This window comes from Harmonia axyridis, chromosome 3 (assembly GCF_914767665.1).
Source record: "Harmonia axyridis chromosome 3, icHarAxyr1.1, whole genome shotgun sequence".
NCBI classification, from domain to species: domain Eukaryota; kingdom Metazoa; phylum Arthropoda; class Insecta; order Coleoptera; family Coccinellidae; genus Harmonia; species Harmonia axyridis.
This window is the reverse complement of record NC_059503.1, coordinates 10324856-10350864: the sequence shown is the minus strand read 5'-3', so window position 1 is coordinate 10350864 and position 26009 is coordinate 10324856. Positions and strand designations below refer to the sequence as shown.

At 35.2% G+C, this 26009-nt stretch overlaps 2 protein-coding genes across 3 annotated transcripts; one reads left to right on the top strand and one right to left on the bottom strand.

Annotated features, from left to right (window-relative positions):
- Positions 1-24: 24 nt before the first annotated feature.
- LOC123676766 (anosmin-1) lies at positions 25-25410 on the bottom strand. Of its 2 annotated transcripts, none has more exons than XM_045612961.1 (7): positions 25051-25410; positions 16973-17168; positions 8229-8549; positions 7415-7614; positions 3332-3473; positions 1464-1681; positions 25-259 (listed from the first exon to the last, which is right to left on the bottom strand). In XM_045612961.1, the coding sequence occupies exons 1-7, from the start codon at positions 25378-25380 to the stop codon at positions 83-85; spliced, it is 1584 nt and encodes a 527-aa protein (XP_045468917.1). In that variant the 5' UTR covers positions 25381-25410; the 3' UTR covers positions 25-82. The 2 variants fall into 2 exon arrangements, with proteins under 2 accessions (XP_045468917.1, XP_045468918.1); XM_045612962.1 differs by lacking the exon at positions 25051-25410 and adding an exon at positions 22030-22305.
- LOC123676767 (prothoracicotropic hormone-like) lies at positions 4714-7386 on the top strand. The gene is made up of 4 exons (XM_045612963.1): positions 4714-5326; positions 5387-5602; positions 6730-6848; positions 7128-7386. The coding sequence occupies exons 1-4, from the start codon at positions 5324-5326 to the stop codon at positions 7327-7329; spliced, it is 540 nt and encodes a 179-aa protein (XP_045468919.1). The 5' UTR covers positions 4714-5323; the 3' UTR covers positions 7330-7386.
- Positions 25411-26009: the final 599 nt, after the last annotated feature.

Here is a 26009-nt window from a genome sequence, read left to right as displayed (position 1 = left end):
TACAAAATAAATGAAAGACTTGGCAGTAAAAAAATAAATTTATTCTGTCATAAATTATATATACAAAGTGACATGTTTGAGTTTAGGAAGAATTTACACATTTTGCTTTTCTATATATAGTTTTGAAAGAATCACATGATGGTGTAGAAAAACTAAGTATGGTATCTTCAGACATCCTGGTACCATTAGACGGAATCTCTCTAACGCTAACTTTGTATCGGCAGGTGAATTGGAGATCATAAAGGTCGAAACGATATGCCTGTAACAAATGTTTTTAATGTATTTATTGATGAGCAATCAATATGCAGTTATATGGATCAGTAGCACTCATTCAAAAAAAAAAACAAAAAGCAATAGCTCCTTGTTTGGAATTGTTCGAGAAAAAAAATGTAATCCAACTGAAATTTTTACAGTTAAGTTTTAGAAAGTGTAAAATACAAATATCGAATGAACAAAATTGATCGTCTGTTTCCAAATCATTTTGATTAATCAACAGAGTTAGAAAATATCGAGCTGTCTAGCCATGGTCTAGTCGATTTTTCATTTCAGGTTTCTCCTGATACTGTGGTTTCTTCTTCAAAGTTTCAGAGTTTTTCTGGTCCTAGGTTGTAACTCGATACTGGACAACGGAGTTTAAACACAGACTACTAGTTAGTTAGTCTTTGGTTTAAAGTTGAAATTGGGATAGTTGGTTCATCCCCTACACTAGTGGCAGGTTTAGTTAGGGTGCGATAAATTACTCTTAACCAGGTGTTGGTGTTTCTTCTCATTTGTTGATGTTATTGAAATGCTTATATATTTCGATAGCCACTTTATGTTCCAAAGAATTTCTGTCTTCGCGGTCAAGCCTGTTAGGCGATTGTGGACGCTTATTTTTGTAGCCTCAAAGTACACTTTTTCATAGATCTACAAATGTCAGCCTTGGAAAGTGGGCTAGCACTTCAACCTTTCCAGGTGTTAGGATATCATATAAAAATAACCTCATCATCGAAAGCGGTTCAATTCATATCAGAAAATATCAATATCATCACGAAAAAAGCAACTCAATCACGAAAAATAACGACTCAACCACAAAAAATAGCGACTAAATCACGAAAAATAGCAACTCAATCACAGAAAATAGCACTTCAATCCACAAAAAATAACAGAATTAGCCTTGTCTTAATTTTTACGCAACACTAGAGGAGGGACACCAATCGTCCCATGCGTCTGGTTACCAACAAAAAAGTGGCGTAAAACCACCAGTCCTGAAGATGCCCGGTATTTCCTAACTCTTCGAACAATGCGGTCGTTAAAACCTCCTCAGCGTCATAATTTTGATTAATGCTTATGAATAATCTTTGAACGCATTACGTCGATGATGTACGGACTTCCATTTTCTGAATTCAATGCCCTGTATATTTCCCGACGAGCCTATTCTATGCGTTTTCGCAACAGAACAAAAGAGTAAACGTGATTGATACCTTTGTGGTGGCGGCTACCTTGAAGTGATTGTAGCCGTCATAACTTTCGTTGCAGGACCCAGTCCACCAGCTAACAGTGTACCTTTGCACGCCTTTTTTGGGTTTCCAAGATATTCTGGCTCTGAGCTCGCCTTGTGACCAAAATATCTTCTCCAATTGCAGGCCTCTCGGCTTGGATCTGGCGTTTAAGTTCAAGGGGACTATTTCATTGTTCGTGACTGCAAAAAAAAAGTTGACGGATTTATGGAGGCCTAGAGACCGATATATTCTTGAAGATCTATCGGCTGAGTGTGTTGGGATTGGAACATCAGTTTGAAACGGGTGAAATGCAAACTATGTTAGGAGGTTTTATTGTTTTGCTGAATTGCATAGTTTATCAACAATTATAAACTTTTGGAATGGTCCAAGGAAAACATTTTTCGAACCCCTCTTGAATTTTCCAGAGTTTCGAAAATGTTAATCGTATACGAAATCTGGTAGGATCAATGCAGGCTCACTAATGTTTTTCTTATTTTTTTCTGACTCTTGTAACCCAAAGAAATAATTCAATACCAAATCAAGTATTTTATTTGAAGAAAGCGAAAAAACTGAACTTTGTTTTTGTCCAAAATAAAAATAAACCACTAAATTTATTATTTTATTGAAAAAATTAAATAAAAACACTGAATTCAATATTTTATTTTTTATTTTGATTACAGAATAAAAAAAAACTGAATGAAAAAATTATCGGTACGTCTGCATTTCTCAATTCTGAAAACATTAATTCTAGGATTGGATAGTTTACCATAAATGATCAAAGAACGGCTGCACCGATTTTTTTTGATTTGTTTCCAAGTAACAATCGAAACTCGAAAACTACAAAAAAATAGAAAACAAGGAGACTACAAAAGAGATACAAGGTTTTCGAAAAATTCTTACAATTTCAAAAAATATATAACCATCTCATAATATTAGGAATCTGACAGTAAACGTCCAGATAGGTGATATTTCGAAGGTTATGAGATGTCAAGTTGCCAATTTTAAGATGTCCTCAGTTTGATATAAACTAACGAGCGTTCAATAAAATTCGTGGTCAAGAGTGCTGTAGAGAAATAAGAGTTGATTTTCTGTGATTACAAGTAGCGTTTAGTTTGTACCATATACATATAACGAGCGTTCATTTAAATTCGTGGTCAAGAGTGCTGTGGAGAAATTCGAGTTGATTTTCTGTGACAACGAGTACCTAGTGCTTAGCTTGTACCATATCACTAACATTTGTTCAAATACTTCGAATCTGGGAAGAATATAGTACAAGCTAAGAGCTACTTACATTCACAGAAAATCAACTCTAATTTCTCCACAGCACTCTTGGGCCACGAATTTAAATGAACGCTTGTTAGTTTCCAGATTCGAAATATTATGTAAACCAATGTTTGTTATGTGGTACAAGCTAAGCGCTACTTGTAATCACAGAAAATGCACTCTAATTTTTCCAAGCACCCTTGACCACGAATTTTAATGAACGCTCGTTATATTGGAAGCTAGAAACGTGGTGGTATCCCAAAAAATTGGTCCACAAATGTTGTTATGCATTCGAATGAATGCGAAAATTATTATTTTGATATTGAATTCCGGGATTTCGACATTCAAAAGTAGAATGTTTCAAAATTCAATATAGATCTGAGATTTCAAATGAAAAATAAACATAACGTGAATTTTTTCAAAAATTTAAATGAAGATATGGGAGTAACGATTACATGATGTTTATATTTCAGAAACCAATGGTGCCAACCAAAGGAAAACTTAATTTCTGGCAGAAAACGTTTGTTGGTCATCTAGTCAACAATAAAATTCCTTTTTGCATCTTTTCCAAATAATGAAATACTTACAATTAACGAAGTTGGTTGTGTTCAGAATATACCCTGATTTTTCTCCTTTCAACCTTTCATTGCCAAACTGAACGAGAGCTTGTATTTGAAGGAAATACAATGAATTTGGCTGTAGGTCGTTCAGAAGAAATTTCGTTTGATCCTGCAAAAAAAGACGTTTTAAATTATCTCGTCCAATATTTCCATTTCTAAATTGGATAATGCAATTAAACTGCTGTGTTTGAGAATGTGTTGTTGAGCTTCAAAGAATTCTTTATTCCTTCGGAAGTCAATGTAGGTACCATCATTTCTTCTGTAGAGAAATGCTCACCACTTACATCCATACGTATTGGGAAGAATAAAAGTCAAGAGCATAGGCAATAAATCAGCAGATATTATGGGAAATTTTATTACCAGGTACTAAACTTCGAAACATTCGGATTACAATTGATTTATTAATATTAATACTTGGCTATGTCTGCAGACAAAATAAGCTACCCAGAAAGGGTTCTTGTAACTTCATTAAACATTAAGTTGAAAAGTTCTATTCATGTTGTACCTATACGAGGTGCCACACAAAAACACTGCACTCGAATATTTTCATAAGTATGATTTTTTCGTGAAAACACCGAGATAAGTTAATTTTTATTTAATGGGGAGCATAATTTGATTTGGGGTGAATTATTACCTCTTTAAGCGAAGGGTAACCCTTTCAGGAATCTTAAATAGAAATAAGGGTTGAGTGACACATATAATTTCGAAGGTATTTCAATTCTATTTATTAATATGCAAAAAATTGAGGTCTGAGGTTCGTTTCTGTGTAAAAACTCATTGGGAGCAATAGGTGATGACTTTTTTAAAGAATTTCAATCATAGGGTAATAAACATAGATAGAGGGAGTTTACGCAATTTTTACATGTCCCCAACATGGTTAGATTATGTTGTCGGATTGTGATATATTCTTAAATCCACAATTTTACTATATCGTTATGAAGGTATATTATATTGAATGAAATATATTTATTTGAGTGATTCCCGATTAAATATGCCAATTTGAATATTTGGAGTCCGATATTTTTCCTTATTGTCGAATTTATAATAAGCAGAATATTTATTATTTTCTGTATCTACCTGCTGAAATCCAAGGTTTGGCAACTTTTGCTCTCCTATTGTCATCGGTTGTTTCACTTCGTTTAGCGCGCTTGAAGTTTGTTTTCTGAATTTCTGATATATTTAGGTATTTATTTCAATATATTTTAAATTAATATGAAACGTTGATTCACTATGGGACATAAAAAGTGCGTTCTTTGTGGAGAAACTCGCGAATTGAGCGAAATATCTTATCACAGATATGTTTTCATTTCCGCGCGCTTCTTGTCAAATTTGATAGTTCATGTTGGGGACAAAATTTACTCACTGAAAATGACATATGCTTCCTCGATTTATGTTTATCACTCTGAGATTTCAATTAATAACATGTACAAATTGCCTACCGTTCATAATGCTTTAGTTTTGCGAGCTTTGACTGCAAGATTTTTACCATTTTTATGGGGTACATCCACGAATTTGCAATAACAAGGTGCCCCCTCCAAATGAAAAATGACCTGCCTCGCCATTATCCGGAAAAACTTACAGTAATATTCAGTTGGTTTGTTTTATATCGGCCACCTTGTATGCATAAGCTCAACATTACCGCCATCAAGATCAGGGTTGAGAAACACACCCTATATATATTTCAGCGAGAACCGAAGAAAGGTGAGCTCATCAGAACCTTGAAGAGGAAAGAGGCGTTATTATATTCATTATCACAAAGAGGTGACAAGTAGGGAATGATCCAAACAATGGCAAATGAACATCTCGTATGACAAGTCTTATACATGTTCAACCCACCTTTTGTATGGTATAAAATTACACGGCTAATGGGCTCTATACAAGAACAAACTTATATAACATGCCCATATCCTGAACTCATATTCATATCGTCCTCTCCTCCAGTTCATCTTAAGATTAGCGATGGTAAGTATGCACGTAAATGTGGCACGAGGGTTGGGAGAATCGATTGAATTTTTTTTTTAGAAATTACATGCATCACTTCTCGTTATTTCGTTGTTCCACATTCTGTTCGCGTTGGACTCTTGGAAAGAATCTCAAGACAATGGAGGTGATTACAGCCTTGATAATACAGAAAATGAAAATTTGGAGGAGTTTTCCGGTAACGATATTTTTGGAGAAAGTCAGATGAGTACTTACGCAAAGTCAATGAGGAATAATAGAAACGAAATCCAAAAACTAGTGAGTGCATTTTTGAGGCTTTGTTGTTGTTTTTGCGATGCAATGTTATCTCTAGATGGCTATTATAATTTTTCCATTTAGCTTTAAAAACTTTTGAGCAAAAGTTTTATTCGGCTGCTTATTTCACTATACAATATTATATCTTTTGTTTTTTTCTTCTCTTATTTTTGCTCAATTGCACTTCATCTTCGCAAGTGATATTCAATTTGTTTTGAAAAGGCAAGAGTAGGTATACCATTATTGCTTTGAGCAAAAGATCGTGTTTATGGAATTGAAGAAGAAAACACGATGCTCTATGGTTATAGATATTTAAGATGTATTAGAAGAATATTTCTTAGCTCCTTTCAAAACCCTTGGGAGAAAATTGTTTCAGCAAAAAGAAACGTGATCATATGATTTAAAGTAATGTAAGACTACTTTGGAAAATTATCATTTTGAGAGATTGGAATATCATTTATCGACTTGTTTACTTGAATACTGTATCAGAAAAATGCTAGATTTGTTGAAAAAATTGTTTCAACCACAACCATATAGCCCTGATATGTCGTCGGCAGACATTCCTCCTCTGAATCTCAGGCTACGAGGTACCAGCTTTTTGTAGATAGCAGACATAAAAGGAAATTCGCCGAGAGGTCCAAATTAGTGTTTAAATAGGATATTGTGCAACAAGTGGGGAAAGTCCAACTTTTCTTGCGAGTGTGGAAGTTTGTGGCACGAGCCTGAAAGGCGAGTGCCGCAAACACACGAGCGAGAAAAGGACTTTCTCCACATGTTGCACACTATACTTTTCCTACAAATGCACAAATTTCAATAATTCAAGCAATAGACTAGATTCAAATCAAAATGGCCTTCGTTGACAGTATGTGCTAATTTATTGCGTTTCCATAGAAACGACTCAAAAGCCCAATTTCATTGGTCTACCAAGCGAGGTGTGGGCAAAGTGCCGTGAGAAATAATATTTCCCACAGTATGAGCAATACATAGTTTTGAAATTGAGTAAGCTATGAAGAATACGCTACTTTCCTTAGCAGTTGTAAGAAAAATATTTTGTGGGGTTGCATATTTGTTCGAATTCAGATGAATATTCAATATTTTACATTTTATTAATCAATTGTAATTCTTTCCAGATTCCTAACGAAATGAAATCGAAAAAAACTGCTTTTTATCAATCCAGCCACAATATAACACCTTGTTCTTGTGGAATGGAGTATAAAGTTCTTGATTTGGGACATTTATATTTTCCTAGGTATGTATTTATTGCTCGTAGCAATATCATTGAGTTTATTCCGATTCTTATAGTCTTAGTCTTAGTGAAATCTATAAATTGAATGGTCAAGTTGGGAAGATCAATGTGATTGATATAGCAACAATATTTAATCCAATTCAAATTTCATGCAGTTTTCGAGAGTCTACATTTTCCAAAAACGTACATTTCAAGGGATTTGAATTTTATCCACAAGGACAAATATTTTCGGACAAAAATTTGATAATTTGATCTCGAATTCTCACAAGATTTACTTTCCAGGTATATCCATTCAATGATTTGTAAAGATGGCACCTGCAGAAATCCCTATCGATGCAGCGAGAGATACTACAAAGTTAGAGTACTGAAGAAAAACCCTCATGATAGATCTGGAAGACCGTCTTCCATGCTCCCAGCGAATTTGAGACAATATTGGACCTCAGAAACAATCGACGTAGTTGTAGGATGTGAATGCATACCTTAAAAACTTCGTCGATCTCAATTTGACATGTTTAATCTTCAAAAATAAATTTTTCAAGAACATCGTTGTGTTTATTGGTAGTACTTACCCTAGGAACTACTTGTTGATTCACTAGAACGGAATCTAGGGCTCTGACGCCATGGAGTCTTCTACTCCAGAAGACTTTGTACTTGTGTATCGGCAGATCTGATTGAGGAGGGCTCCAACTCAGTTGAATGCTTAAGCTCGTGTTACTTACCCATAAGGGTGTTACTGTCATATTTTGGGGGGCTTTAGGCGGCTTTGGATCTGGTGGAACAGAGAGAAGAATAGAATAAATGTTGAGGAAGAAAAATTCAGAATTCTTCATGATTACATGATATTATTAGTAACTTAAGAACATAAGTGTTACATCTAGAAGAAAATATCAAGCGGTAGGGCATACAAAGTTTCAGTATTGCTTCGAAAACTAATTGGGATTACGAACATGTGTTCCGCTGAAAACATTTGGCATTTAACAGTAACTAGATTCGAATCCAAATTCGTAGGAACTTTCCATATGTTGAATGTGTAAACATCAGCTTCCAAATTATTCTAAAGCGAAGGTATTTTTTCGTCTTTATGAAATACATAATGATTTTATTCCTCTTTCAATGAGGGTAATAGGGAATTCTGTTTATATTGCGGCGGTATGAAAGTTTTTATGACAGGGAATGTTGACAATCGCAACGAAGTGGAAAAACCTTATGTTGTCTTTAAGAATCAAGAAAGAAATATGAAAAGGTGGCCAACAAATTGGGCCGAATTGCTGCCTCTCAAATAGAGAGGTTAATATCGAATAAATCATCATCGATAATAAATACGCATAAAATGAAATCTCGCGAATCATTCGAATTTTCCATAAAGCTACTTTGTTAACTTACTAACTGAAATGCTAAAAGTGAAGGAATTCTCAGAGTATCCCTTGGTGCCGTTCTCGTTCACAGCTGCAACCCTGAATTGATACCAACTGCCAGCCTTCACAACGTTCTTCAGTGTCTGTACTAGTTTTGGAGTTCTTGCACAGATCGACCAATGAGACAGCTTCTCTTCCACGAAGTTGCGACCAACGTGGTGTCTTTCCTCCAGAACGTAGACGATCTTCTCCCCTCCCTTGGCTGGTCCTCCAGGTTTCCATTCTACAAAGACTGTTTTCTTTCTTCTGCCTTCTGTTACGATAAGATCTTTTGGTATTTCGGGAACATCTGAAAGGAGAAGGATAGACTGAATTAAATATTAGGTGTGCACCTTTGCTTCCACTGTTTTGTAATATGTGGCTGTAGCGGTAAGTGGTAGTCGAAATAAATAGATCGTAAATGCCATATAATGAGCTAAGGTATTTGTGAACAAAACGCCATCAAAATATTAGTCGATTTGTGTCGGCATCATAAAGTTATTCTCGATTGAACATGTGAAGAAATCTGCGGCTGAGTCTCGTCGAATGCTCTTAAAAAGCTATTGTGAGGCCGCTAATCGTGCCGAGAGCGGTTTCAACGCTTCAATAACGGAGATTTCGACGTCGAAGACCAGCATGGCGGTTGAAGAGAGGAAGTTTTTGAAGATGAGGAATTGGAGGCATCACTTGATCAAGACTCGTGTCAAACGCAACATGAATAAGCAGGATCATTGGGAGTGGCGCAACAAGACATTTCAAAACGCCTGAAAGTCATGGAAATGATTCAGAAACAAGGAAATTGGGTGCCGTACGAGTTGAAGCCGAGATATGTTGAACGGCGTTTGTTTGAAAAATCATTTTCTTAGGTTGAAACCTCAGAGTAATAAACATAGATAGAGGGAGCATATGTTATCATCAGCGAGCAAATTTTGTCCCCAACATGAACTATCAAATTTGACAAGAAGCGAACGGAAATGAAAGCATATCAGTGATACGATATTTCACTCAATTTGTGAGTTTCTCCTCAAAAAACGCACTTCTTATGTTCCATAGTGAATCAACGTTTCATATTAACTAAAAATATATTGAAATAATTACCTAAATATATCAGAAATTCAGAAAACAAACTTCAAGCGCGCCAAACGACGTGAAACAAGCGATGACACTAAGAGAGCAAAAGTTGCCAATCCTTGGATTTCAGCAGGTAGATACAGAAAATAATAAATATTCTACTTATTATAAATTCGACAATTAGGAAAAATATCGGATTCTAAATATTCAAATTTGCATATTTAATCGGAAATCACTCGAATAAATATATTTCATTCAATATAGTATACATTCATAATGATATAGTAAAATTGTGGATTTGAAAATATATCACAATCCGACAACGTAAGCTAACCATGTAGGGGACATGTAAAAATTGGCTATACTTCCTCTATCTATGTTTGTTAATCTATGGTTGAGACAAAATTGTTTTGTAATTACCATAATTATCGGTATTGGTGAGGAAATAAAATATAAAATTCAACATTATTCGAAAAAATCAAACTCCTCCGGTAAGCAGCATCTTCAAATTTACCCAATTACCGTAACTTCAATCTGAACGGATGAGACCCACTGGCAAGCCGTCGGATTCGAACTCGATGAAGTTGTTTAAAAAGCGGCGTTTAAATTCGATCACCACCATGAAATTGGCGACTTGATCACCGGGGCGCTCCCACAAAAGAAATGAGACCCAACTCTCGCTATTTAAATCAACGATATTTAACCTTAATCCGTCGTTGATCTTATTAAGTCTTATTATTGACTTATGTAGGCCCGGGATCATAATCATTAATAACGATAAGGTAAGCACTTATTTAAATTAATGACATTATTAGGTAATCTGATAGCCGCAGGTCCCAGTTTGGCTCATGGGTCTTCTGGCTCGGTAATAATAATGTATTCATCAACTTGGTGGTCTGTCATACGTTTTATCACTGTAAGGTAAGCCGATCTCCACTTGGGAGTCTGCTTGGACCGCGTTGCACTTGCCAGATTTGAGCTAAACAGCCTTCGTGCCAGATAATGACATACCTAGTTATATCTGAATGTTTAACGACGGTTTCAGGTAAATTCCGGAACATGCAATCATTTCTTAGTCGGGACATTCATCAGATAGTTTTTTTCGAGAGATGAAGTTACTATTAATAATAATGTAAGCTTTTCCATTAGGAATGATACAATTTTAAATGGTTATAATGGCAACATTGTGTATTATTTTTTGACGTTTTTTATGTCATTAGAGCTCAGTAGGTTATGCCATTTGATCATAAAAAGATACAAGCTTCAATAAAGTTTAGAAATTGTTGAATTGTTTCATCAAAATCAATGCTCATTTGGGAATACTGAGGAAAAATTCATGGACGACATTATTCAGATGTCATATTGTAATAATTGTACAACTTTGCTTCCGCCGTTTTTTCCCGAAATTCGAGGCTCTATTGTAAAAAACTAGTTATACATTTAAGATTCAAAGTATTGTCCATCTCTGGCCGCTACTTCCTCCCTTCTTTCGGGCAACGTATGAATCCTGCGTTGAAAAAACTGGTAGTCTTTTGAATCGAGCCACGAATATATCCAATTTTTACTTCTTCATAAGACCGGAAGTCCTGGTCAGCCAGGCCGTGTGTCATTAATCGAAACAAGTGATAGTCCTAGGGAGCAACGTCTGGAGTAGGGCAGCCGCGGCAGACAATCTACTGCTTTGCTGCCTAGTAAAACATATAACTATTTCACGATTTTCAAGCAATTTTAATAATATTTCATATTTAATGACTGTTCTTGATGACTCTTGATTACTCAGAATAGTGATGATAATCCAGGATAACGTTTTGTATTGTTTAACAATGGAGATTAAATGAGAATTTTCAAGCGTCTCTAGCGTCAAAACTAACCTATATGAAAACTTATGCCTATATTGAACTTTTTGTTTGAAATGACTTGGTCTATATAACATATCAAAAATGCACCCAATTTGAAAGGGGGCCACTTTCTCTAATTAAGTGTGCGGTATCCTTTGAGAAATTTTTGAAAATTAGATATTTTTTTATCGAAATAATGTGTCATTGTGGAGAATTTTCACGTCATTCCCCTCAGCTTATATGTAATTACAACAGTATCCAAAACAGAAGCTTGTTGGTCTTCATTGTTATGCGCTGGTAAGAGTTAAGAAATCAAGAGGAGTGTGTGGCGCCCCCTATATTCCAGTTCGGTCAAATTGTCTCGTAAATACACATTAACGACTCCCTTTTAGGAATGAAACATCACTCGACGCAATATAATGTAGAGGAATTGACACTGTTGAATTTTAATGTCTTCGGCTCTGCATATGTTTATGAAATATGCGTAAGACTCGATTGTCTACTCTTGTGCAAGGACGAAGTAGGATGCAAATAGAGATGGATCTTGGTTGGTATGTATGTATGACGAAAAACAATGCAAGTTTTATACTTAGGTTCTTTTTCAACGCATATTATTTCGACATGTAAAGAAAAAATTATTAATTATTAAACCTGGACTCCATGTTCCAAAATTTTGAAAAAAAGTGGTATGGCGCTGGCGGTGCCATTCTACTTATTTTTGTTATGACAAATAAAGGAATAAGGTTCAATTTTTAGAATATATTGTTCAGATTTGGCTAGTTAAGTTGTTCAACAAAATTTTATATTTCCTCTTGGATGTTTTAAAGAAAGTAAAAGCTGAATATAAATCTGTGATGTTAAGGTACTTTAGAAATCAAATTGCTCTGATGAAAATATAAGGATTTTTTTGTTTTTAAACTTAGGTACATAAATAAATGCATGTACATAATTTCTTGATAAGTTGATACATAAGTTGATAAATCATTTCAACTTCATAAATTATTATTTCAATATTTTCAGGGAAAGTAGTTCTAACAATTTAGGCGCGGTTGCCAATCTGCGAACTAGAAACATGAAGTGACGCCGATCTACCTTTCAAGTGGATTTGTAGCATTGGCTGTGACTCTGAGAACTGAAAATTGCCAAGCACAAACAAAATTTGATAAATTTAAAAAAATCTCACATTCCAGAACTCCTGCATTTTTGATGGACATTGCAACGTCGCATTTTTGTGAGAAGTCGTAACATGTACATTTCACAAAATCTCAGATAAATCGAATAGCACCGGTGTCTATAAGCTCTTTTTTGGCTTATAAGCTCTGCTTTGGTCTATAAGCTCTTGCTCTGCTGGGGTCCATAGGTCTTCAAGCTTTGCAAAGGCCTATAAGTTCAGCCTAGTTGCAAATTCAATTCTTATTAATAATGAAATAAACGCACACAATCAGAATAAGCACATAGCAAAGGGTTGATAACACAAATTGAAAATCATGTGGAGAGAAGGTGATATATGAAAAAAAAATTGGAAAAAATCAAACTTAAACACCCTTATCTCGAATACAAAGTGTTTAAGGACCCATGTCTATAGGACTTTTTTCTCAAAATGATCCAAGGAATCTGTCACTTTCGTTTGTATCTCCAATTTAGGAACACCCTGTATATCTTCAAAACAAAGCATAATGTCACAATAAAGAAAACAAATGAATGAAAATACCTAATCAACATAAATCATGCTGCAGACTACCAACAGTTTCAGATGGAAAAAAATTATATTTGGAAAAAAAATTAGAATGAAACCATTTTTCGAATAGCATAATAAAAAAGGAAATGTTTCCCAAAATAATTTGGCCTGCCGTCTTAATTTTTTTGACGATTTTTACGCGGATCTCAAGTCAACAGTGACTTGTACAAAACGCTGTTCACAGAAAAAAAAATTCGACCATTTTCGAGAAAAACGGAGTTACCAAGATAAATGAACCACCCGGTACATATTCTAGGTCTTGACGGATTAATAAAGATTTATTATTATTATTGCAAATAGCAAACCAAGAGTTGTTATTGTATTGGCTAAGTTTAATGGCCTATCCAGAGAGGCCTTCATGCAAACCAGAACCCTTGTTTGAATATATGCGCCACTGGCCAATACACTGGAACCGAAAACCAACTGATTGATTTCCAACAGGCTAATGAAACTGGTTTAGATATTAAAATAATGGCCTAGTTTTTATGGCTCCTGCTCCTGACTTGAATTCCAATAGGACCACCTGGGTTCGCTAAAATACCACTACTTACAGGTGGTCTAAAAAAGGGTTATGATATGGCGATTACGGGAGGTCAACGGGTCCAAAAAACGTACGCTGCAAATTTATGAATCGGCGAATTTTTTCAAACGGCCTCAATCTCTCATTTGAATACGCAACAAAGAAATTCAAACTGTAAATTTTTTAATACAGCAAATGCAAGTTATTATTATTGTGTCTGCTCCCAGATGGCGCGTGGACCACTGGTACATAGTTTATAAAAATGTAAAAAAAATCTTTGATCCAGTACTACATTTTTTGGTTTCTTGTAGTTTTGTCGTATCTGCTACTGATTTCCAGAAAAAAATTCAAACAATTCTCTAGTAATCCTCTAGAAAATCCAAATTATTGTGAAGATCTAACGGGTGTTTTTTTTCGAGGTATATAACTTTAAGTTGGCATTGCTGTTCAAGATGGCGACCGATTTAACAGCTGTCAAGTGATTTATTCTCAGTTTGGTTTGGCAATTCATCATGAATAGACTCACGTCTGAACAACGCTTGCAAATAGTGCAATTTCATTAAGATAATAATGGTTCTGTGTGGAATACGTATCACGCACTACGTCCATTTTAATTTTGTTTAGCGATGAAGCGCACTTTTGGTTGAATGGCTACGCCAACAAACAAAACTGCCTCATTTGGAGTGAATCTAATCCTCAAGTGTATGTCGAAACACCGTTACATCCAGAAAAACTGACTGTTTGGTGCGCTTTATGGGCTGGTGGAATCATTGGTCCGTATTTCTTCAAAAACGATGATGGCCGGAACGTTACAGTCAATAGTGATCGTTATAGGGCCATGATTACTAACTTTTTCATTCCTGAATTGAACAACCATGATGTCCAGGAGCGGTGGTTCCAACAAGACAGCGCAACATGTCACACAGCTCGTGCCACAATCGATTTATTAAAAGACATGTTTGGTGACCACCTAATTTCACGTTTTCGACCTGTGAATTGGCTTCCAAGATTTTGTGATTTAACACCGCTAGACTACTTTCTGTGGGGCTATGTAGAGTCATTGGTCTATGCGGATAAGCCACAAACCCTTGACCATTTGGAAGACAACATTCGCCGTGTTATTGCCGATATATGGCCACAAATGTTGAAAAAAGTCATCGAAAATTGGACGTCCAGATTGGACTACATCCGAGCCAGCCGTGGCGATCATATGCCAGAAATCATATTTAAAATGTAATGCCACAAGATGATCTTGCGGATGAATAAAATTCATGTCAATCGAATAATCCATCGTTGTTTTATTGCAATTCAAAGTTTTATAGCTTTAGTAAGTAGGCTGTGATGAATAAATTAATAATCAGTTGTGGTACTCATTTACCCAATCTGTAGCGAAGATTAATGAAGATTCGATAAACTGGTATAATCATCATAAAAAGTAGGATTAAAAGAAACACTCTGTATCTTGAAAACGAAGGTACCCAATCTGTAGCGAAGATTGATAAAGATTCGATAAACTGGTATAATCATCATAAAAAATAGGACTACAAGAAACACCCTGTATCTCGAAAACGAAGCTTTGGCGAGTCCATGTTCAAATGACATTTTTTTTTAAATTATCCAGAAAATCTTTAATTTTTCTTTGTTCCCACAATTTAGGAACACCCTCAGACGACCTAAGTCCCAAAAATAATTCATAAGTGACTTTTCTCCAATATCTTTGTTAGGAAAGAGTCCTTGACCGATCTGAATACGAGTATTTGATACTCCCAAGAAATTGACATTACTTTGTATTTAGCCTTCACACGCTCATTTAAAGTATCAACTATCGGCTCATTCAATGCATTTAAACGGTTCTTAACCGATTTAGTCAACACAAAAAGGGTAAAATGTAAATATTTATAATGGTCTTCGAGTTCAATGCTCAGATTTATTATCTTGAATATCGGTTGGACGATGAAAAGCGGTCTCAACGCCCTTGAGTTTACCAATAAATCCATTCTGGAAACGAGAGAATTTGAACGAGAAGTTATATTATACATAAGAGTAATAATTTATGCCGAGGGTAGATCGTTATCATTTTCTCGATGGCGAAACAAAAAACTCTGAATTGTTATTGTATTAGTTTTTTAATTGCAACTTGTCACGAAGATGCCGTTTGATGTTGAAAAAACCGCCTATCCCTAACGTCGTTTGAGTATTTGGGAAGACACCCATAGATAATATCCATAGAGTAATAAATATAGACAGAGGGAGTATACGCAATTTTTACTTGTCCCCAACATGGTTAGGTTACGTTGTCGGATTGTGATATATTTTCGAATCCACAATTTTATCATATCGTTATGAATATATATCTATTATATTGAATGAAATATATTCATTTGAGTGATTCCCGATTAAATATGCAAATTTGAATCTTAGGAATCCGATATTTTTCCTAATTGTCGAATTTATGATAAGCAGAATATTTATTATTTTTTGTATCTACCTGCTGAAATCCAAGGTTTGGCAACTTTTGCTCTCCTAGTGTCATTGGTTGTTTCACGTCGTTCGGCGCGCTTGAAGGTTGTTTTCTGAATGTCTGTTATATTTAGGTATTTATTTCAATATATTTTGAGTTAATTTGAAACGTTGATTCACTTTGGGACATAAGAAGTGCGTTCTTTGTGGAGAAACTCGCGATTTGAGGTGAAATATCGTATAACTGATATGTTTTCATTTCCGCGCGCTTCATGTCAAATTTGATAGTTCATGTTGGGGACAAAATTCGCTTACTGAAAATGACATATGTTCCCTCTATCTAGGTTTATTACTCTGAGATAATACAACAAGGTTTTCCAATAGCGATGATACAATTTAAAAATATACAATTTTTAAAGCAACACTCCATCAAAATATAGAATTACATACGTGATAATATGTACTACAGTCTGTCCCAACGAAAATTTGACCCCCCAGAATTTTTGAAAAACAGGTCAACTTCTGTTTTGTGGGGGACGAATTCCCATCATGAGTTTGTTCCGAAAAAACACACCCATGAAGGTAGCATCAACCCCCTATATTTTTTGAATAGGGAAGAGATGTCGAGTGTTGGTTAGTTTGAAAGTTTTTCATGTTTTGTGCACAACCTAGTTAAAATTTTCAAAATCGGTTCATTATTTTCGTAATATTGAACTTACACAGTCAAGAGGTGAAGTTGAACAGACTGTTGAACTGACCAAACTCAAGAAAGAAGAAGAGTTATGAAGATACTAAAAACAATTTTCAAGTTCTCTATTAGGGCGAAATAATTCATATGATGTTCTTTAGGGTGGTAACAACCCCCAACATTTTTTGAATAAGAGGAGATTTTGGCTGTGGTTTAGTTGAGACGTTTTTTTCATTTCAACTGTGATGTTTAGAGAACAGAAAAAACTTCTCACCTAGACCACATCCAACATCTCCTCTCTATCCAAAAAATTTTGGGGGCTGTTGCCACCCCCAGTTTCTATTCAGAGGGTGTCAAATTTTCTTTGGGACACCCTGTATAGGATATCAGGGTTTTATTGGCAAAGTTTAGTGCTTACTTGTTAAATTTTGCAGACTTGTGGGCTGTTTACAGGTGATGCCGCATCTATGTTGACAGCATTTTGCTAAACCTGGACACTGAGCATCTTGTTGACAGGCTTTTATACAAGCTGTTGCAAATGGCGAAATGAATGATTCATCCTCTGGACATTCTCCTGGTTTGGTCAAACCTCTGGATAAGCACGACTTTATACACTGAAATGAGAAAGAGACAGATGCAGAATATCTTGTATGACGGCACGATCAACTTGTACGAACATAAATTCAAGTGGATTAAAAATCGAGTAGGTATGAAATACAGCCACTACCTACCAGTCATTGATTATAATCATAGAACTATAACTGTCGGATAGGACAGCTGAAAATGAGTATTGATTAATATGAGGATCATTCTAGATGCATAGAGTTGAAAAAATAATAGGACTTTGATGTAAAAATACACGGTCATAGTTTTTCATTCCTCTTCTTTTCATTCAATATTTGAATTCTATAGATTCCAAAACATGAGCTGTGAACATTTCAGCGAAATTTTAAATTGTTGGAAATTCTATTTGAGATGTTTAATATTAATAAACTTTCTTGGGTAATTTTCAATTTATAGGAATCAAACCATTGCTTTCTCAAATGTCAATTTCTGGAGAAATTTGAGTGCTCCACATAGGTTCATTTGCTTCTACAAAGGCATATAGCAGGCTAATTGGAAAGTCCCCGGTCAACCATAGTAAAACACATTTTTTTGGCAGAATTCGATTTAATTATTCAACATAGATGCCTTCGAGGGCGATACAGCGATCATAGCGATCTTCCAACTTTTCGATACCATTTTTGTAGTACGATTTGTCTTTCGCTTCAAAATAGGCCTCAGTTTCGGCGATTACTTCTTCATTGACGCTAAATTTCTTTCCAGCGAGAATTTTTTTGAGGTGTGAGAACAGGAAAAAGTCGCAGGGGGTCAGATCTGGCGAATACTGTGGATTCAGAAGCAATTCGAAGCCAATTCATGCAATTTTGCCATTAATTTCATTGCTTTGTGACAGGGCACATTGGCTTGATGAAATAATACTTTTTTTTTATTCAAATGGGGCCGTTTTTTAACGATTCCGCCCTTTAAACTATCCAATAAGGCTATATAATAACCGCTGTTGATGGTCTGGCCCTTTTGGAGGTAATCAATGAATATTATACCTTGCGCATCCCAGAATACTGATGCCATAACCTTTCCAGCTGGCTGTTGTGTTTTTCCTTTTTTGGATTCGGTTCATCGTGTGCAGTCCACTCAGATAACTGTCGATTAGACTCCGGAGTGAAATGATGGAGCCATGTTTCATCCATTGTCACATATCGACGCAAAAATTCAGTTTTATTGCACTTAAACAGCTTCAAACACTGCTCAGAATCATTAATACGTTGTTGCTATTGATCGATTGTGAGCTCGCGCGGCACTCACTTTGCACACAGCTTTCTCATGTACAAATATTCGTGAATGATATGATGCACACGTTCAGATGATATCTTCACAATGTCTGCTATCTCGATCAACTTCATTTTACGGTCATTCAAAATTATTTTGTGAATTTTTTGATTTTTTTCGTCGGTGACAGCCTCTTTTGGGCGTCCACTGCGTTGGCCGTCTTCGGTGCTCATTTCACCACGTTTATACTCAGCATACCAATCAATGATGGTTGATATTCCTGGTGCAGACCCCGGAAACACTTCATCAAGCCAAGATTTTGCTTCAACTGTATTTTTTCCCTTCAAAAAACAATATCAGCACATGAAATTCTTTTTTCTCGAATTTTTTTCAAATAACAAAAGTAGCTATACTCACAATGCAATATCTCACAAATTAATGGTCGAACTGCTGTCAAATTTTGACACGTATCGTTCGAAGGTTGGTACTAACTAAAAATTATATGGATTTAATACTAGCACTGCCATATGTGCATCAGACCGAGTACTTTTCAATTGGACTAATATTCCCATTGAGAATAATCTATTTGCTCTCTCGACAGGAAAGTCCTTACTTTGCGGCCTAGGCAGTAAAAGTAATACTTTGCTGATTGATATGTGTCTGCAAAATTAATATTTCCTGTTAATCGGAGAAAAAAAGTTCTCCTAGAAAAGTACAAAGATGCTTTCGATATATCATGCCCATTCGTTATCACAATATTTGAGTTAATACCAATAAAATCATTTATCAGATTCATCTTAAATCTCCAGAAGAATCAACCAGTGATGTTCCCTAACAACTGGCTTTGTTGAAACGATATTGTCACGTTACAGTTTTCACATATTTCAACACTAATATTGTATTAATTCAGCTTTAACTGTATCCAATTATGTACCTGTGTACACGAAGCTGTTTGTAAATGGTAAAACAAGTTTCAAGTTCCGCAAGATATATATTCTTCTTATAACTCCATTAAGAGACTATAAATCTCAACAAATTAGTGCTCCATTACGGTTTTATACGCTTTGTTCAAATGAACAGGGTTTTTCTGCTAGCATATGGTGCTAATAAACCCTCAGGTTCAGTGAAGAGATGAGATACCATTGGTCAGTGGCGAAGGTGCGAGTTGGAAGAAGATGGACATATTGACAAAGTCATAGATACACTTCATTCTTATTTTCTCGTTTTCTTAGAATATTTTGTATACGTTTTGCAACAATCATTCTACTGTCACTATTTTGGTCAGCGGACCAGTAGGCTTGAAAAACAATAAGAGCCCTCCTACTTCGGACTTGGTTCTTTCGCCAAAATATGAAAATAACCCAATGCAATTTCTATAAGATATCACATTTTCTTGTGAAATATCTTCATTGTGACCTTCATCTTCAGATACGGTGTGATGGATTTAGTGTTCGAATGGCTGATAAATTTCATAAGCTGCAACTCACTGACATTTTTTCACTCTTTCTCCCTAAGTATTTTCAGATCTCTACAACTTCTGGTTATACCGGAAACATACTACTACCTACTTCCTTTTTTCAAATGGGACACTCAGTATATTATTGCATCATAAGATATTTTTTTGACGACAATTTCGACAATATGCCATACGTTGGGTGAAAACTCAACGGTTTATGATTCTTATGAAAAAATGGTAGCGATGAGGACCTTTTTTTTAATATTTCGGTAGAAAAAGGTTCTTTCGGAAAAATCTATTTGCGGTTTGGACCAAACATGTACAAGGTGTTTACAAGAACTTAGACAACTTAAATTCATCAAAACTCAAATAAAAATATAGGTTCTAATTTGAAAATCTTGAGTTTTGATGAATTTGAGTTGTCCAAGTTCATAATCTTCTTGTTAACACCCTGTACATTTTTTGTCCAAACCGCAAACTGTCTCATAACACTACGTATTTGCAAAATCGAAAAAGAAAAAAATTTTTTCGATAAAACCTTTTCTACCGAAATATTCAAAAAAATGTGGGTCCTCATTGCTACCATTTTTTTCATGAGAACCCCATTAACTCATGAACCGTTGAATTTTTACCCAAGGTATGGCATATTGCCGAAATTGTCATCAAAAAAGCTATCTAATGATGCAATAATATACTGGGTGTGCCATTCAAAATAAAGAAGTAGTAGTCTGTTTCCGGTATAACTGGAAGTTGTAGAGATCTGAAAATATTTTAGGGAGAAAGATCATTGTCTCAAACCCTAATATGCAAATTTTCAGCTCAAAATTATGATTATTTTTCCATACACGTCTAATAGGCCATCCCGGTTAATCATCCTGTATACAGGGATTATGAACAAACGAGCGCTAAAAAGCACCTGACGCCAAGTCAATACTTCTCTTAAATTTTCCACATTTTGGCTAAAATTCAATTATTGCGACGGCAATGATTTCAAGGTATTTTATATCACCTTATATAGAGATTTTTTAACATTATTGTCGATTGAAAAATGCCACGATATGAAATGAACGTCGTATATCAGTCACGTTTTATTCCTTCGTGCATCTGGGTCATAATCTTACAGAATGTGAATAAAATACCTATCTATCACTACCATCATCGGCTTGTACAAGCAACCATTGATGTAAAAATTACGATAAATCTAATGATAAGCCATCTAGTTTATGGGGACTGGGTACATACTTGAGCATCTCTCAATGATGTTAAAACAGACAATATTGATTCTGGAATAAACGTACATTTGTTTTTTTTTTTCGTGAAAATAGAATTGATCTATTGAATAAGGACAATCAGATAATCAGCTGTTTTGTTTATGATATGATTTATATTTAGTTTTTTATACATAAACGAACGGCAAATAATATTATATTCATGAATAGATAAAACCTTCATATATATACAGGTTGTTTCCAAATTAGACCTTGAAGGAGGTGTTAGTATCACTCATTTGCTGTCAATTGATTCATATTTATTGATAATCGAATATCCTTGTGTTTTTTAAAAAATTGTCACCTTACTTCATTGTTCGTCAATTTTTTCTACGTTGACCAAGTTTAATTTAAATTTTGAATTTATTTTCATTATAAAAAGATATAATTATAAGATTATAGTATGATTTACAGTTGGCATATGAAGAAAAGGATAGTCAATTTCTAATATAAATTTGTCTGCAACTTTCGAATTCCACAACTTTTTTATGACAAAAATATTTCAAAAATTTGCCAAGTTCCCTCTTCATTTCCTAAAAAAATGTCGTTAGAATGCAAATAAAAGATGACCTCCACAATTCCTTTATGTAAGCACATGCTCTCTTTCTTATTTCTTCAGTTGTTACTTTCAGCCTGAAATATACTCTCAATCTCCTCCTGCTTCGTCTATTTTAACGATTAAAGATCTGGACTCTTCGTTGACCACGAAAATAATCCAAAATTATAATCAAATTTGCACCACGTAGAAAAAATTGACGAAAAATTAAATAAAGGTGAGGAATTTTTTCAAAATTACCAGAACTCAAATATCTCGTAAACTAGTTATATGGCAAAACAAGCAAATAAGTCTTACTAACACGTAGGCTCACGTCTAATTTGGAAACACCCATATTAAAGTTTTTCGGAAAAACTCATACTTACAGAAATATTTGACTGGACTGTTTTATGTGGGCCACCCTGTATAATCGACATGTGCACGGTAGTGCTAATTAATGCTTCTCTTGTTTGAAGAATCATCTATAAACAGGTGATTTATCTTCACCTTGTACAACGGGCACAAGCCTCAAATCCTCTTGAGCACGTTTGGTTTTTGCGTTGGTTTCTAAGAGATGATGCTGAAGTTTTCTCTCCTCTCATGGCAAATAGGCAATAATTCTTCCCATTTCCTGATTTCACATTTTCGATCTTAATCTTACAGCAAAAAATTTCCTAGAATCAGTAGAATCCAATTTCCTGTTTTTCGGCTCTTAAAATTCATCTTGGTGTAAATTAAAAATTATAAATTTCCGCATATTCTTGACAGCCCATCCTTTTGTGTCAGCTTCGAGAAATCAACAACACCTCTCAAAAGTCAAAACCCTTCCGCAGCAAATAATCGAGCATCGTATTCAATTAATTGGCAATCTCGATTTCGAATTTAGACGTTATCCGATAGATTTCTGCTCAGATTTCTTGAAAATGTCGACTTTCTGACGATCAAAATTTCACATCCGATCTCTTACGGATTAGGTTCAAGCGAGATTCCAGAGCAATCTCGTCTTACATCAAATGGATCGATCTATTTCCGTTGAAGATCTCGACTTACAAGGTGAAGTAGGGCAATAACAATCGTTACAGACTTGTTCAATCCACGGTACAAGAAATTTTCGATTTGGGAATAATTGTTATGCAGTGTTGTATCGATTTAGGGTAATTTGATCCTTATGTCAATACATCTGTGATCATTAGCGAGGACATCTTGAAAATTTTATCGTTGTCGTTGAGACTCTATGGTTTATATTTCTGTTTAGTTTCTGTGGAGTTGATGTTTTGAGAATGAAGCGTTTTCCAATCACGTTCTAGAAGTGTATATTCAGTTTAGTTTTCGGTTATGAAAATGAAAAATATTTGTGTTCGCCATCTAGATGTTCTCTTGAGTAATTTATGTGCAAATTACAATTTATCACTGCGAAACATTTTCGATTTAACAGTTCCTCTTTCGAAGGTTCTGGCCATAGATATATCAAATAATGGGATAAAAAGTCTATAGTTCTGGCATTTTATCCATATGAAATCTATAAGACAACAGTTGCAAAATAGTGAACAATGTTATCATTGAATGTAAAATTTCGATACCTCGTAATCTATCCGAGAAATTTCACTGAATTTTGTAAGTATATGGACAATTTTAATCATTATTGGGTGAAGTATCCGAAAAAAAGCATTATAGCTTTCATAGGGGAAAAATGATCAATCATAGAGTACCTTTTGTAGAACGGGTATAATTTGTTTATGATTTTTTTCAGATTTGCATGGTGGTTTACAGAAATGCCAAGATGGAAAGAGATATATAGGTAGGTATAGGTAAATGAAAAACGTGATTTTCTCAGGGTATTGAGTAAATTTCAATAGAAAGATGGATTTCATTAGAAATATACAAATTTGAATACTGAATGTAGTCTTTCCATGATTTGGCGATGAATGGCTTATGCCCAGAGAGGAAAATAGAACCTTTCAAGTAAGTAATTGTTATTTTTATATGCATATGCGATATGTGAACGAAATATAGACTAATATGATTGTCAATTAAGAGGATCGATAGATCAAATATAGCTTAATCGTTATAAGCTTCGTGCCAAATAAAAAAAATTAAGTAGAATAAAAAAAAGGGTTAAGGGACAGTTATGAGGTTTTGAGCGGTCGTTCATTCATGCATCCAAGGGGGCAATTGGAGCTTGAAAGAGCGTTGAAACCTCCTGACTTAAAGTCAGTGCTTTTTCTCATTTTATTCAATATTCTACTTGAGGTTTTTTGTATCTGACCACGTTATCACCACGAAATTACTATTATGTATTTACACGCAAAATCTTAACTCGATCAGATCTATTGTCATGGAAATATAATCATTATTCTTCTTTGATATTCTATGGTTCTGATCATCTGATCAGCTTGAAATTTTGCACGAATTATATGACTATTCTCAAAATTTCATTTTCGTCGGTTCTGTGTTGACGGAAATATTGGGAATATTTTTTGATCTTCTTGAATTTCCTCTGATTCTGCGGTGACGCATACAATTTGTAATTTTGTATGAAGTTTAAAATTGTTATTTCACATCGAAACAGGATATTTCATTGTGATCGATTTTGTAGTTTTTAAATTATAAGGAAAACGATCAAATTTACGGAACCCCTAGTCGAATTATGCCCGTTAACGAACTCAACTGTGGAATTCGAGATCGGAACCAATCCAGAAAATTTCAAGATATTTCCGTTAGAGAATTATTGCGTTTATGGCAGGATAGAATTGAATTTGAGGACTGATTCGTGATCAGTGATTCGAACCTTATTGTTTCAGACCATTCTCCATTCAAAATTCGAAAAATACAGACATTGCTACGAAATAATAGAGCGATCTATTCTGCCCCTAAAAGACTGGGTTGAAAAATATAGGGAGTCCCATTTAAAAAACACCATCTCTCCTCTACACCTCCAAAACGCTCATTTATTTCTATTTTTTGTTATAGAATTTTTCGAATTTTTGGAACAGAAACCAAGATATCTATAACAAAATATTTGAAACACTCATTTTTCTCAACCACTTTGTATTTCGAGAAAGAAGCAAAATATTTACGGTCTGATTTTTGATACCTTATCATTTCGAAAAAAGAGATCGGAGGTCCTTGAAGTTTTTTTCCTGAAACTCTTATCGAATTTGGAACACCCTGTTCAATGACAGATTGTTTGTTAGTTTTTTTTATTAATCATAAAAACCTCAGGACACACTTGAAATGAAAGGACAACATTTTTCAATTTGAGAATGAGTGCTTTTACGGATGGATAGAATTGGATTTGAGTATGAATTCGTCATCAGTAGGTCGAACCTTATCGTTTCAGACCACTGCCGGCACAAAATTCACAAATAATTCAAAAAAAATACACACATAAAAAAAAATGATCTCACCTCATTTTTCCCCGGCCTCGACCAGCACCCGACCTCGCACCTGGCCACCAACAGGCTGTCGTAGTGGCCGAACCTTAGCCTAGTCCTGGCCGTCGCGACGTCGAACGCGACGCCCGCCGCGAGAAGAACAACAAGACGCGACACGTTGAGAATAGAAGAGGCCATCGTCGCTGCCGCGGTATTATGTCTACTACTACTACCACCTTGCCACCGTAAAACGTTGCTTCTCAATGTTCTCCCATGACGGATCGCAACCAAATTGCGGTAGCCTCTGACAAGTCGACGTTCTAGTCCGCGGCTCTGTGTCTCGGACCCGGAGGAAGAGGACATAATCGTCTGGACCGAAACGCAGCGCCAGTTTAGGTTCCTCTCCACGGTTTGGTTCGGGGAGAGAGAGTTAACGCGAGACTCGAGAGGGTAGGAGGCGATGAGATTTGGACCACACGCGAGTCGTCTTGTTGGGAGATGAGAAAAACGGGAAACGATGGTTTGCTAAGGAAAAATAAGAAAAGTTGCGAATTTTATTCTATGGTCGGCTGTCAAAAATAATGCGGAAATAATGATTCATAGATTTCGTGTTTGTAGCGTCTTCAGAACCACTGTAAATGAGATAGGCACTTTAGTTAAACTTTTGAGTGCTCGTTAATTTGTGTTAATTTGATTTTGTGGGAATATGGGGCAATTTTGTCGATATTCTTCACGAATTTTCTATGGTTCTGGTTATGCGATCCATACGAAATCTTGCACGAGGCTTTAAATTATCAGTTTACATCACGACTCTAATTTTCATTTGGATCGAATCATCAGTTGCGAAATTTAAAAAAAAACAAATTTCGAACGGTCTTATTTACGGAACCCCTCCTTCCAAAAATACCTAGATCTACCTAGAGCAAATCAGTTAATCGAAAGTGCCAAAAATAAATTGGGAAAGCCATTGAGGAAACTATAACGGCATTACA

Bases quoted from the DNA above. Each gene is read 5' to 3' on its own strand.
- LOC123676767 (XM_045612963.1), top strand. The intron at 5,603-6,729 runs GTGAGTGCATTT...AATTCTTTCCAG, and splicing joins GAAACGAAATCCAAAAACTA to ATTCCTAACGAAATGAAATC. The intron at 6,849-7,127 runs GTATGTATTTAT...TTTACTTTCCAG, and splicing joins GGACATTTATATTTTCCTAG to GTATATCCATTCAATGATTT.
- LOC123676766 (XM_045612961.1), bottom strand. From the start codon at position 25,380: ATGTCCTCTTCCTCCGGGTCCGAGACACAGAGCCGCGGACTAGAACGT. The intron at 8,550-16,972 runs GTAAGCACTAAA...TTCTCCTTTCAG, and splicing joins AAGTCTGCAAAATTTAACAA to ATGTTCCCGAAATACCAAAA. The intron at 3,474-7,414 runs GTAAGTACTACC...CTTTTTTTGCAG, and splicing joins ATCAACAAGTAGTTCCTAGG to GATCAAACGAAATTTCTTCT.